The sequence below is a fragment of the Gouania willdenowi genome, chromosome 21 (assembly GCF_900634775.1).
Source record: "Gouania willdenowi chromosome 21, fGouWil2.1, whole genome shotgun sequence".
NCBI lineage: Eukaryota > Metazoa > Chordata > Actinopteri > Blenniiformes > Gobiesocidae > Gouania > Gouania willdenowi.
The window spans coordinates 16,193,284-16,208,112 of record NC_041064.1 but is presented as its reverse complement, the minus strand read 5'-3'; the positions used below and the strand labels follow the sequence as shown (position 1 = coordinate 16,208,112).

The window sequence follows — 14,829 nt, the reverse complement described above, 5'->3', positions numbered from 1 at the left end:
TCCCATATTTAGAAAAGTAATATGACATTTATCAGATCTTAGTTCTCATCACTTAATCTTAAGGGGTGAACTTATAATTGTACAATCCTCCTCCTTCCTCTAAATGTCATTATTTATGGATCAAATAGGAAGTGGAAACCTCTGGCACTTACTACATCATGATTAAAAAATAAATTAAAAAAACACAATTTTCTTTTTATTCTCAGGTCCATAAAACGGTTTAAAGAAATTATGTCTTTTTACATTGATAATTATAATTTATTCCTGTTGGATAGAAAACTTTTGATAATATGATTTATATTAATTGTGTGTGACGTGTTCATTTGAAAAAGAATATTAATTCAAAAAAAGTAAATAAATAAATAAATAAATAATAATAATAATAATAATAATAATAATAATAATAATAATAATAATAATAATAATAATAATGAAATTATTCAGCGGCATATGGAAAAAAAAATTTATGACAAAGTTGAGTGAAATATCCTTAATTTTGTGATCTGTGCATGATTTTGACACCAGATTACTCAAAGTGTATACACAAATACTTAATATTATGCATGCAAGTAGTCTAGGTCCTAGATCATATTAAGCTGAACTTAGTACTTACGAGACTCTCGTAACTACTAAGTTCAGCTTAATATGAATCATGAACTACTTATGGAAAATATGTGTTTTTTAATTATTATTATTATTTTACGTCAGAGTTGGTTAAATATCTTTAAATTTGTGATCTGTACATGATTGTGACAGAGGATTACTCAAAAAGTACACAGTAGAAATCCTCAATATTGTGCATGCAAGTCGTATAAGAAGTGCTAAGTTCAGCGAAATATGCAACATGGACTATTTATTGAAAATAATCTTTTTATTTTACGTCAAAGTTGGATGAAATATCCTTAAATTTGTATATGAATCATTGACTACTTTATGGGAACTTTTTTTTTTCTCTCAAGTCGTCCTTTACTTTGAAATCCGGACGCACACCCTCGTGATATCTTCAGTTTATTACTGACTTTTTATTATGAATAATAATTATTACTGTAAAAGTATCCACGGCTGCGCCATGACCGCAGTAGTTTTAAGGAGTCTTTTTTATTTTTTATTTTTCAATGTTATTGTAGAAATGTGTGAGGAGTCCATGGTAAATATTTAGTTGGTTTAATGACATTAATCACAATTTCACAACGTGGCTGTGTCCGTGGAACTACTTTCGAGAGAGTGGAGCATGCGCACTGATAACAAGTACGGCAACTGATAGGACACATAAGAGTCATTGTGACAGAGTGATCTACAGGTGTGCAGGAAGCCGTTAGTAAATACGTAAACAAAAACTCAGGGCTGCGTTGTTATGACGACGTAGCAGCCAATAGGAAAGCGTCCTCTCCTGCACTCAGAAGTTTTAACGGTTGCTTTCATCAGTTGCTTTCATCTTTCAGCTTCTCATAGTCCACAGTGTCCACTGGTGTTATAAGATCAGCAGCTTATCAGCCTTTTACTGTACTTGTGTTACTTTATTATCACTTTACTGTCAATTGGTCTGTGCGTATTCAGTTTGTTTCAATGGAGAGTTTTGTGGGAGGCACCTATGGTCCCATCTCGGTGTTGTTCAACACTCCTGTTTACGAGATGATTTTCCAGAACGTATGGAATCTGGTGACCTACAAAGATGAAGTGGCAATTATGGTTGAACTCATGAGGTTGCAAAACCAGAACCAAGTGATGTGTGACATTACTCCAGAACACATGGCTCAGCACCTCCATGAAAAGAGCAAAAACACCCTGAGGGTGAAGCTCCTGGACTTCCAGCTGGAAGAATACGATGACGACGATGAGGTTAAGCTGCTTCTAAGCTTGGCGAGGGTTGTGAACAACAGTATGAGGATGAGGGACATCCAGAGAGACGCCCAAAGGCTACTCAGCGCTCCAGAGCTCATGCCTCCAGCGTTTAGGTGAGTTACATTTGACAGACATTTAGGGCCTGTACTACGAAGCTGGATTCCCTCCAGACAGGGTCTGTGCCTAAGTGAAACTGATCAGCATGAATATTGTATAATCTCACTAATTTAAGCATTAACAGTCATTCATTCCTGCATTCATACCTTACTGCTTTTACTGCAGCAACAGTGTTGTTTTTGGTCTGAATCATGATTTTAATTCTTCATATATTTTTTAATATTGGTCTAATGCTGCAATCTCCACCCCTTGGTGGATAGTGCGCACATAGCCAGGCTCAAATCACCTGTCTTAGGTAAATGCTGCTAATGGAGAGATATCCTGGATATACTTATCCAGCTTCGTAGTACAAAGTTAAAGTTTAAAGACTTGTGGTTGTGCTGCTTTTCTGCTGTTTTGAAACCAACTTTATGATTCCATTTCACAGGTTTCCAAAGATTACCAAAAAGGCACAGGTGATTTGGGAGACGCTCACTGAGAGACATCAACAAGCCTCCTCCACTGAACGTCTCCAACAGCCACGGGATGTGGTTTTGGAAGTTGTTCCAAAAGTTGTGCAGGTCTTGTGGGTGCCTAAGCAAAGGCAAGTCCTCACCATGCCTTCCCAGGAGCTGGACAAGGTGGCAGTGGGTGTGACCAAAGCAGTAGAGGAGCGTGTTCTAGCTTCCCTTGGCTCCACTCTACTGGAAATCACCATGTCACGCTCAGCCAGGGACGAGATGATCGCTTCCATCATTGAGACAGTTGACGAAGTCTACCTCAAGGACATGTGGGACACATTTCCACCCCAGTTGCTGCGCCACATCACTCAAGTTGCAGCCAAACAAATCACTGCATTGTTTCAGCAACAAGATCCTAATGTCAGTGTTGAGAGTGACACCGATGCTGGGCCCAGTGAAGACGTGAGCCAGTCTACCACACCCACACCTCCAATGACTGCTGATGAAGATCCGGCTGCTGATGAAAAGGTGGAACCAGAGGAAAACCCAAAAGTACTCTTGGATCCTCCTGCGATCAGCCAGCACTCAGAGATCCACCCACAGGAAGAATCAGATGGATCCATGACTGAACAGGTGTTCCAGCCTCTTCATCTTTCACCTGCATCTGTGATGTCTTCCGATGGAGCTTCTGTTGCTGATTCTGAGGGACCTGAGGAAGTCACGCCTGATTCCATTCCTGACTCTCAAGCCATCAGCTCAGTTCCAGATTCCACGTGTCCCCCTGAGGCCCACGTCAGCGGTGATGTGGAGGGTCATGGTTCTGTTGAAGAGTCAGCAGTAATGGACGATAAATCTCCTAAAAAGAAGAAGAGTCGGATGCGTCGCTCCATCAGGTGGATGCAGAAGAGGCTCTTCAGCTGCATCTGGTCCCAGTTAAAAAATTGAAAACAAAACTCTGTTACGGACATTATACTGTCTCTCTGGGCACCAAGGATATATATATAGTATTACATTTATTACATTTATGTGTGTTGACATTTCACTGTTCATATATTTATCTTTATCTGCTTTTTTTCTCCTCTGTTTTTTATTATTATGAATTATTCTTCTCCTACCCCCCTTCCAGTTATTTCCTCATCTTTGGTTGGATTTGTAAATATTTGTAAATTTCTTACACTGTGTTCATCATTATCTTGTATGTGGCAAAGTTGAAAAATAAACAAATAATTAAATAAATAAACCCATGCGTACAGTATTTGAAAGATATGGCATCATTAATAACTCTATTACAACCAAAGTACAACCACTCTATAAAAAAACAACAGTTCTGTTCTTAGAACTCAAAACCCCAATAGATATTAAACCCAACACTTTCACAGGATTAGTGATTACGCAGGGGTGTGAAACTAACATTCATGTGCCCGAGTTTGCACTTCCACGTATATAGATTATATTAATGATCCAAAGCAGTGACAACATCCAAGCAATAAGTGACAGACATCAGTCCCTGCAGGACCTTTACGTCTAAATCTCTTGATTTTGTGACACTTTTTTGTGCGTTTCAGGGGAATTTGGGGGGGATTGTTTGGGAGAAATTGCATTATTGAAAAAACATTTACAGTTCTTTACACAATTTGCAATTAAAAGTAACTGCAGTCATGTGATTTAGGCACAGAAAAACTGCGAGCACCTGCAAATATTGTACAATTCCTCTGAATTTGTGAATCTGGAAGGACTGACATAACGTCAGCTGAATTAGTGGGTAATAATTTACACAATGCTTCATGCTTTCTCTGTCATTTAGATTTTCCCCATGCAGAGCCGTGTTGGATGTTCTGAAGGACCAGATTTAGCCCCCGGCCTTTGAGTTTGACACGTGTGCTCTAATGAATCAGAACCTTGGTGTTAATTGTGGAATTGGTTTTATCGTGACATTTTGAGTGAATTACTCAGTTTTAAGCTTGAACTATCTCATAACAGAGAACATATGGTTTGTGTTTTAAATATGATAACAAACACGAGGGATTGACAATGGCTTTAAGATAAAAACCTACTACTTGCGAGTTCAAGAAGTGCTGAACTCTGGAGCTCAGCAGCAGCAGCAGAGTATGAAAAACACTCTCAGGTTTCCTTGAAGATCAGGTTCAAATGTCTGTTAAAGGCAACAGGTGGACGGTACTCATACTTAGATTACTTGATGCTTATAAATATTTAATCTCAGCACAAAAGGTTGGTCAAAAGCCAAGTTAGATTAAGGAAGATGAGAGTTAAGCGTCAAATATCCAGTTGGTTTTCAGTTCTGATCACACTGTTCCCAGTTTATCCTTCGAAAATACACTAAACATAGCAAACATTTAACAACAATAGACTTTTTTTTATTGTCAAATACAGCTTAGTGCATGTCATTAATCATTTGAGCTGATGAAGGATATCAAAGGAGGCCTGAAATGAACAGCATTAACAGTAAAGGAGGTTATTATTTGTAACAATTAACTTTTGTGTCCACCAGTAAGTCTTTCTCCGCTGCACGCTGGACTTCAACCAGATTTTCTAGTTGAGGGATTTTCATTGGTGCCTAAAACAAGGCTCGATTGTTGTCACGGTGTCTGACGTGGGTGGCTGTCCAATATGAGGGTGCAGTTTAGTGTAAATTTGACATTAGTCATGTGGCTAAATGCATTTTACTGCACACTGCTGTGAGCCAATAAGAGGATTATTTCCCAAAAGGCCTTAGTTCTTTGATCTAATGATCAACTCCAACCCAATACTGTATATTTAGTTATGAACAGGGTGAAGAACGCTGTAGCACAAGGTCTGAAGATCACTTCAGAGGTGGCATTAATATTTCACGGGTCAGTTCCACTACAGAAGTGCAGGGTTACAGTCAAGTATAACAATAGGACATCACACAACACCACATTAAATACAGGTTGCAAAAATCATTTAGAACAGCCACAATATGAAAAGCAAAGAGGATTTATGTGAAATGAATGCAGGGAAAAAAATACCCTGATATGGTTGAGGTGAATAACATGTTCCACTTACAACTATGTTTTCAATTACAATTCAATTACGCCTGCAATGACCAATATTTTTTTTATTCTCAGAAAGTAAATTACAATGACTTTCTCAGTTACAGTTAATCACAATTACTGAGCCTGAAATTAATAACCTAATAAAAGTTAACCTTCCTCTTGCATCAGCCTTCTGTTAGCATCTCTTTTATGATAATGAGTCCTAAATCAGCTGTAAATACACAAAAAACAAATACCTAACATCTAACGTTTTTCTCCTATCTATTGGTTTCTTTGCTAGGCTTCCTATTTAATGAAAATATAGGCTTCAGCATTTTTGGTGTGAACATCAGAGCTTTGTGTCAACAGATCCCTTGATTTCAATTTTTTTTTAAATTAATTATCAATTACATGATTACGATTACAATTGACCCCAACCCTGATTCTGTTTAAAGAGAGTATGACTGCTTACCCAGGTCAAAGGTCATGAGAAAATTATTTTCGCAACAGTCTTATCCATATTTCTAACGGTTAACACTATTATAGACAAGTACACTCATTATTGTAACAGTCTATAATTACTAAGATCAGTGCTTCTCTAGTCGGGCACAACTTTCAGTCATTCTCAAGATGATTTGAAACCTCTTTTTGTTCGATTTAATGATAAACTTTGTGTTATTTGAGATTATTTTAGAAAAGTGGCAGTTTGTATGATTTTTAAGTGTATGCACTAGGTTATCAGGCAAAAAAAAAAACATCACATCACAATGTAGAAATACTTGAATCAATCTTTATTATTATTAGTATTATAGATGCTGTACAATCTGATTACAAAATCATAATATATTCTTAGTGCATATCAATATATTTCGGTGTAAAATCATTCCCACTATTGATTTGTATAAAAGTTGCTCATTTTGTTATAAAAAGTTACAATTCTTTTGAACTTGTTTAGAAGGGCTATTGTCACATTAAAGGGTGCGTGTTTCACATTAGGCCAAACTTTGTCGTTAAATATCTCACTACTAGTAAGGCACATAGCAAAAGGAAGGATCTCCTGCTTTTTCTAAACAATTCCTAAACATCTACTTAAGCTCTATGAGTTTATATAACTTCTACAAGTAGAAAAGTGAAGCTAATTACTACGGGGATTACTTGAGCGATAAGCTTTAGCTTATGAACTCTAGCTTCATCACCTTTTAGTGACGCATCATGGCTGCCTGTGTGATGAGATGAATATCTATTGTTTCCCAATACAGTCAACATTTTCCATGGTTCCACCCACACCCACATCCTGTGAGTAAGCCTAGAACGTCTTTCCCCCTCGTACATTAACCCATTACTCAGAGTTAAAGTCAGCAATCACTGAATCGCAATGACAAGCATTACACTACAAGTAGTACATGATCAATAAGCCTGTTATTGCTCGATCCCGTTAGATCTCAGAAGCTAAGCAGGTCAGGGCCTGGTTAGTAGGTGAATGGGAGACCACTGAGAATTCCAGGTGCCACAGTGGGGGACAGTCGCCTCAGTGGTATCTGTCATTGTCCTTGGGCAAGACACTTCACCCACATTGCCTAGTATGAATTTAGTTAATGAGTGAGTGTTGGTCGGAGGGGCCGATGGTGCGCCATGGAGGCCTCGCTTCCATCAGTCTGCCCCAGGGCAACTGTGGCTACATTAGTAGTTTACCACCACTACGTGGGGAGTGAAAGAATAATCCCTTAATTCTGTAAAGCTACGGTGTGTGTCCAAAAAAGCGCTATAAAAAATGTATGCATTATTATTATTTTCTTATACCATGAGTTTTGCTCCCAGACATTGTATTGAAATAAAAGCATAAAAAATTCAGCAGAAGCCCATAATCATATTTTCTGTATGTTTTTGGATTTGCAGCTCACACTGTTAGGATTTTCCTTAGAAAACCAAAACATTTTTAAAACAAAAGTTATTAATTCAGTGCTGTAGCTGCTAAAGAGCATAAACCAAAAGGATACCTCGAGTTCCAACAGTTCAAACAAGTGTTATGCTGCCCCCCTGTGGTTGGACAAAGAGAAAAGTATTGGTTTAAAGTCGATGCTGAAAAACAGAACAAGTTTGTGTAGCGTTTCTTTAGCATAAGACACAACAGGCAATTATTCTCCCAACTTGAACAGAATGAAGGTAGGTTGTTGCACAATCTGTGTTGAAGTGACAGCGTTTGTGTGATTTAAAAATCTGATCTCTGTAAAATGACATTAAACAGAGACTAAAGCAGGTCCCTTCTGTCCTGCTAACCCAGCAGCACCCGCTGCAGGCGGTCAGCTGGAACGCTGGTCTCATCCTCAGAGTCTGCGTCGCTCTGTGGGTTGGAGCTGCAGGGGGAGGTGCACTCTGGGGAGCACAGATAGTGCATGAGGGGCAGTCGATACTTTCCACAGAAGTCCACAAATTTGATCTGCCGCACGCACGAGTCGAAGTACACACCTGAGACAGAGAAAAAGCCAAAAAAAAAAAAAAAAATACCAGCTTTGTAAAAATCCCTTTTCCATTGTATGACATTTTATTCCTATCAAACCATGCTTTAATTAATACAAGTTGTCTGTGCTCGTGGGGGGGGTTCTCTGGTTTACCTCAAAACCTCAGAATCAGACTTTTTTTTTTTTTTTTTTTTTTTACAGATGCTCTAGAAAATATTGTTTGAAAAGAAGAAGCACTAAACAAAGAAAGAAAACGCACATAATTAAGTAAAAGACAGTTAATTAAATAGAGATTAAATTACAAGTGTACATTTTGTAGTATATTTTACTGGAATGTGTGCAAATACAATACAGATAAATACATATATAAAGTATGTTAGAAACATTCATTTTCTTTGATAGGAGCATGGCTGGGACTATTCAAATTAGGAAAAGGCATTAAATGTAGGGGTGTTCCGTTATAGTAAATATATATATATATATTTTTTTTTTTTCTTTCTATATCGCCAAAATAGAAAAGTCAATATATCTTGGATCACGATATATCGCCGAGCCCTATCACGCAGACAAACACCATTATTTGTCATAATCTGACTCTCACCAGCACATTTAGGGTTGGGACACTTGCTGCCGAGGTCAAGGTAGCGCAGCAGGTTTGAGGGCAGGTCGCGGGGAGAGTACGGGAGGTTCCGGCTCTTCACGGTTCGTCCTGCCAGCTCCAGTAGCGACGGGGGGTCGTACATCATCTCCTTGACGAAGCGCACCACCAGCGGGTTGCCGCGGAGACTAAGCTCTTGCAGGTGCACCAGGTTGAGGATCTCTCTTGGGAGGTAAGTGAGCAAATTGTTGTGGAGACTTAGAGATCTCAGCGAGTGCAGCCTGAGGGAGGAAACAGTTAGACTTTATATTATCCTGACTGTAGTAATCAGATGTAGCTAACTTCTATGTCTCTGATCAAACTGTATGAACTAAAGCACAGACTAGGGCAGAGGTAACTTCACCTGGTAAACTGTGGTGGGACACTTTGAATACGGTTGTCACATAGCACCAGATAGCTGAGGGAGGGCAGGTTGGCCACCTCGGGAGGAATGGCTGAGATGAGATTTCCTCCAAGATACAACACCTCCAATCTGGGAAAGAAAGAAAGGACACATGCAGTCTTCTTTAAATTTTCCTTCAATCATGAACGAAAGCAGTAGCAACATAAAAAGGTAGAAAATGTTGAGGTTTCAATATTAAACACTTTATTTCTCTATGTTAGGTTTTTAAAAAATATACTTTATATACATTGTATTATATATAATATACCACTGACCATACACCAGACCTGCAAATCAGAACATTTTAAGATGGTTAATTTAATACTAATACTTTACCAGCTGTAGTTAACTCTACTAGATACTAACTACGTCTCTTATATGTTTCGCGAGTTCGAATCCTGGAAAGCTAATCAGATTTTAGATGGAGCTCATTGGTGACTAGAGCTCCTGAGGGCCCCTCACATGCTCCATGTGGGCTACTTGGTGCCCGCGGGCACAGTGTTGGTGACCCCTGCACTGTAATGGTGTCACTGGTAAGAAAGACCCTATTTTTTGTTCACAGAAAGCACGATTGGAGATACCTATTCGTTTACATTGCTATGTTGACACTTATTTACAGAAATGTTGCACTAAAATAGCGTCACTGTCTCAATGTATTGTCTTTCAGAGATATAAAATAATTTTTAAAATTTTTTTTCTTGTCATGTCATAGATTTCTGACCAATATATCGATAATCGCAGTATCATCATATCATGAGATAATCGTCATTGTGGGCTTTGTATCGCGTATCTTTCCGTGAGGAACCCAGAGGTTCCCACCCCTACTATAAACTGTAATGTACAACAGCCTGGTGGTTTGTCAATAGATTCCAGATTAGTTCAAAGAAGTACCAAAACAAATACTTCCTGTTTTGGGAAAAAAAACAATACAATTCTGAACACCATATAATTATCCACACCATATTTCTTTGTGTGACGCTGGCTAATTGTCAGCCTCTGATGTCATTGTAAGCAGGTGTGTTTGTTATCGTTTGTCTCCATATGTTAGTTGTGTGATGGCTGCCGAAGCGTCCAGGATGTTTCCCTTTCCCACCTCGTTTCCTGAGTAAACTGGATAGGCTTTAGCAACTAGCACCATGTGGTCGCCAAGATAATTAGATCAACAAATAAACAAAAATAAAAGCACCATTGATTCGCAAAAACCTGGTTTGAACAGATGATTGTGTTGGATGATGATCACACAAGAAACTAACAGTAACTGTAGGAAATACTAAGCTTTCATTTAGCTGTGTTATTTAAAGACCTTCAAGATCTCGGACACTTAGATCGATGTCCGTCATTGTCCGAGGCTATTACACCCACATGCCATGCTCCTGGTGACTGTAATTAGGATGTAGATTACATAGAGGTGTAAAGATCAAAGAAATTCAAAATATAAAGTTATTTTAAGCAAAGCAAAATCTAATTACCAATCTGACCATAAATATGAAACAAACGGGAAAAACTCAGTAACCATTCATTGCAATTACAATAGTCTTTATGGGCACATGGCTTTCATTTGTAGGCGAGTAATATGAGGACGTGCAGTACCAGCTACAATGACCGTGTTGACGATGTACTGGAAAAAGGTTTATGAGTTTGATTTTTGGCCAAACATTGACCAGAAATCCAACCACCTAGGTACTCACCGTAGTAACATTCATTAACAGATTTTACTACACGCAGAACTAATTACAATTTACTGTATAAACTTGCCTTCCACAGGTGTGTGTGTGTCCTAGTTGGGAAATCTCCCAAACCCAAGCAGGATCCTGGATATTTACTACAGTACTTTCAGGAGACAAATATCCTTCACACGCTTCAACTGCGATGAAGAAATAACGTAGAATAAAAAATGCCTAAAGTATGAATGTGTCACATAATTGTATATTTACAAGATGAAGTTGGTTTACAACAGAGAACCCAGCCCATATAAAGTAATCAAGAGCAGATGTGGTAAACAGTCAGCAGCAGCAACAAAGGCATGGTGTTGGCAGAAAGCAGAGACTCTGGTAGGAGGGAACCATGAAGCATCATCTGCTGCCTACAACATGTTTTTTTTAGCTTGATTATTAATATTACAAACTCATAATAAGAATTTAGTGAGTTTACAAAGCTGTATAGTTGAATTTGGGATATTCTGTGCATTTATACAGCTTCACCTTTAGATAAGTTTAGATAAATCATCTGCTACGGGTGTGCCAAAATACTGATACAAAGATATATCGCGAGGTTTCGTCTAGTGGTACGTTATCGATTCACTGGCGCCAAATTTCGATATTCATTTATTTTTTCCCTTATTACAAGTTAAAAATAAGGCCCTATAAAATCCATGTTAACGGAATCGTGGATGGAATCAAATGGACAGAATCAGCATGAAATGCGTCACCGTAAAGCAGTGCCTGCTTAACTTCAATGTGTGCCTGTGAAACGCCGTCCGTTTCTCGTCAAGCACTGAGGCGCTCTGAGCAGCTTCACTTGCTCAGTTTGTTAACAACTTCTCATCAGAGCTACGGAAGATCCGTGGGAAAAGTTGCATGTTTTTGTGGAAGAGATCAACACTACCAGAGTAATGCACTGACTGAAATGTTTATTTTTCATATGCAGTGAAATTTTCCAGTTTTCATAAAACAAGTTGATTCTGCTTGTTAAGCAGCACTGATATGTAGTAATGTAACGATTCACTCAACTCCCGATACGATTCGATTCACGATACCATTCTCTCACGATTTATTTTACAAAATGGGACTGTAGAAAAATGGTGACTGAAAAATATTCCTTTATTTTTTGGGGGAAAAAAACTATAAAAAACTATACTGCTTTCCTTTTATTTTTCATTGTCGAAAGAATCCCTTGATAAACTATTCAAAACAATGCAATTTAACTAAAAATAAATCTTGAATTAAATAAATAAAGGATTAATACAAATGTCATTTCACTGTATTTAGGTCAGATATTTGTTTGGACCAGCAGAGGGCGCTGGTAACCCAGTGGTCGGTTGGCATGCAGATATCTTGCAGTGAAGAAGAGATGCTATGCTAGCGGACAGAGCTAATAATAAAACGTGACTTTTACAGATATTCACGTAATATTACAGGTAATATTAAAGGGGTAAAGTATCATTTATGAACATGTTTAAAAGTAGAAGGCGGCCAGAAAGAAAGATTCCACTCGCCGCCAACTCTTCTGAATAGAAGAAAATAGAAGATAAAAAAAAAGTACTGCGATTCAATTTTCACAGTATCGATGTGCATCGTGATACCTATGAATCGATTTTTAACTGCCTTACGATTAATCGTTACATCTCTACTGATGTGTCCATGTTTACAGAGAAGTTGATGCTACAAGCACTGAAATGTGTATTTTCTGCATTCTACATTCATTTCAATGATTTAAAGTTAATTTGCACAAACATCATTAACAATATTTTAGTGAAGCATTATTTTGTATCAGACTTGAGCATAAAACAAGGACATTGGACTAGTTGTGGTCAGTGTGTGTTAAGAAGAGCCACTGTGCAGTATAAACTTTGTTTTACTGGGCTGTCATTCATGTGAAATTGATTGACAATGTTTTGTAATTCCTGTGAAATGGAGTCAGTGCAGTCAATAAATTCTGAATTTAATCAGTGTCACAGGTATCGTGATGTATCGTGGATGAATTTCCCCATGATATATCCATAATTGCAGCATCATGATAATACAGTTATCGTGGGCAAAAATATCGCAAGGTACCTGGCCATACCCAGCCCTATCATCTGCTTACATATACACATCAGCAATCTCCCAACTTTCTCCTCTTCCAAAAGTTGCGTCATGTTTACACGACTGTCTACCCCCTCCCTCCGCCCCGGCTCATGTATGACACAAAGTCATGTGTTTTATGGACTCATGTAATTACATCATTACCTGCTTTTTTATAGGCCACAGGCATAATAAAAGCAGTGACCCTGGCAACAGCACTCAACAGTTTGATTGTTGGCTACTGTATCTACAAGTGCTGTCTCAGCATCATCCTTCAACATTACCGTGAGTAGATTCTCCAGCAAATCAACAACTAGATTTACTAAAGCCAGGTATATTATATGAAACCTCAGCTGATTTAATGAAAGTCAGACAGTCAGCCATTGTATTGACCCACAAAGTAGAGCCAGCATTTGTCAAAGAAAGACCCAATACACTGGGGAAAAAAAAAAAAAAAAAACCTTTGTTCGCCATTTTTGCTGAAACCGCCATTTCAAAGTACTTTCCCGCACAACTAACATTAAATAGAAATAGATGTGGGTTTTTTTTTTTTTTTTCAATAAATCAAGAATCAAATTTTACAGCTTTTCTAAGGCATGACAGTAATGTAGTAATGCAGTTAAAACATTTTCAAGCATTTAACTAGTTTCAGCATTTAAAAAAAATATACATTTTAAAGTTTAGATTTTTCTTTTGAAAAGTGTTACTTTCTTTGTTCAATTGTAAACCAGTCTTTTAATATTTCAGTCTTTTAAATATAATAATAGTAACCCCTGACCTTTAATAGACATTACAGGTAAGACCCGAATTAATGCAATCTGTGCATTTAAACACTTTCCTTTAAGTTATTTATTAGGGGTAGTGAAAAAAACGGATAACCGTCAATTAATCGCGATTTTATTATTGACGATTATGAATCAATTCATGGCTTTTGATCAATGATTTAGTCAAATAAACATCAAGATTCATTGCCATTTTGCCTTCCACTAATATTTTTTTTTTATTTTTTTGTTAAAATACTAAACGTTAGGAGGTGAGAAGAAAAAAGATTCAAAAAATGTTTTTCGTGTAAATGCCTTAAACAGTAAGGCAATACAATCCTCAAAATGTATCAATATTGGTTTTTTATTCTTTAATGTGAAAAACCAAGCAGATTATGGTCTGATATCAATCGCAGGCCTCTAAATCGAATCAAATCGAAATCGTATCGTGGCAGGCTTTGTGACATCGGCAGATGATTTACACCCCTATAGTCAACATGCCCTGGATGACTGACACACTGAGACACAGACCACCTCCTTTACACATCAGCAGTCCAAACAGCATGCTATCAATGGACAGAGCTTTGTCCAGTGGTGGCTTTTGCTGGCTAAAGGTGGGACTCACTCACCTGCTGAGGTTTCCTATCTCTGAGGGAATGCTCGTCAGCCGATTCCCACCCAGAGACAGCGAGTGCAGACGCAGCAGTTTCATACACTGCAGCGGGATCTCCTCAAATCTGTTCCCACTAAAGTTCAACACCTCCAGCGGCAAGGAGCCAAAGTCTTTAGGCAGAGAAGCTTCCACCAGCCGGTTGTTCTTTGCTAGGAGGCACCTGAGTCTGCTCAGCCGCGTTATGTCCTCACAGATGGACGACAGCCCGTTGTTGCTGATGTCCAAAAACTCCAAGTTGCAGAAAACGGCGACGGACGTGGGCAACGAGGCCAGCCGGTTGTAGCCCAGGTACAGCTGCCTGGTGTCCTTCTTCTTCTCGTCGCTGATACTATCAACGCTTAAAGTGTTCAGACGCAGGCGGGAGAAGTCCAGAACACCGTCGCTAGTCGCCGCTGCCCTATCGTGAATCTCCATTTTGGTAACTTTAGCTTCAAATTGTAACTCTTGCAGAAGTTCGGCTGTAGCTTGAACGTCCCTGCCTGAACGCAAGTTAGCTCCGCGGGTTGTTAGCTGTTAGCCGATAGCAACATTGGTATGTGATGGTTTCCAATAGACACGCGTTGAATGTTTAACAGCATCTCTAGATGTATCGGCTGTAGCTTTTGTTACTTTGCTTTAGAAAAAGCAATAGAGGCCTCATTTAACCACGGGACGCTTCATGGGCTGAGGAGGACGTACCACGTTTACTGATTGGCTGATTC

General features: G+C 38.5%; 1 protein-coding gene across 1 annotated transcript; it reads right to left on the bottom strand.

Annotated features, from left to right (window-relative positions):
• Positions 1-7,092: 7,092 nt before the first annotated feature.
• On the bottom strand, positions 7,093-14,801 carry lrrc58b (leucine rich repeat containing 58b). Its single transcript, XM_028436477.1, has 4 exons — positions 14,085-14,801; positions 8,874-9,002; positions 8,474-8,751; positions 7,093-7,879 (listed from the first exon to the last, which is right to left on the bottom strand). The coding sequence occupies exons 1-4, from the start codon at positions 14,540-14,542 to the stop codon at positions 7,686-7,688; spliced, it is 1,059 nt and encodes a 352-aa protein (XP_028292278.1). The 5' UTR covers positions 14,543-14,801; the 3' UTR covers positions 7,093-7,685.
• Between the last annotated feature and the right edge of the window lie 28 nt (positions 14,802-14,829).

What these genes read in the sequence shown, in the direction of transcription:
- lrrc58b (XM_028436477.1), bottom strand. Translation starts at nt 14,542, where the DNA reads ATGGAGATTCACGATAGGGCAGCGGCGACTAGCGACGGTGTTCTGGAC. An exon ending in GTCCCACCACAGTTTACCAG is followed by an intron (nt 8,752 to 8,873) that starts GTGAAGTTACCT and finishes TTCCTCCCTCAG; the next exon opens with GCTGCACTCGCTGAGATCTC. An exon ending in TCCCAACCCTAAATGTGCTG is followed by an intron (nt 7,880 to 8,473) that starts GTGAGAGTCAGA and finishes TCTCTGTCTCAG; the next exon opens with GTGTGTACTTCGACTCGTGC.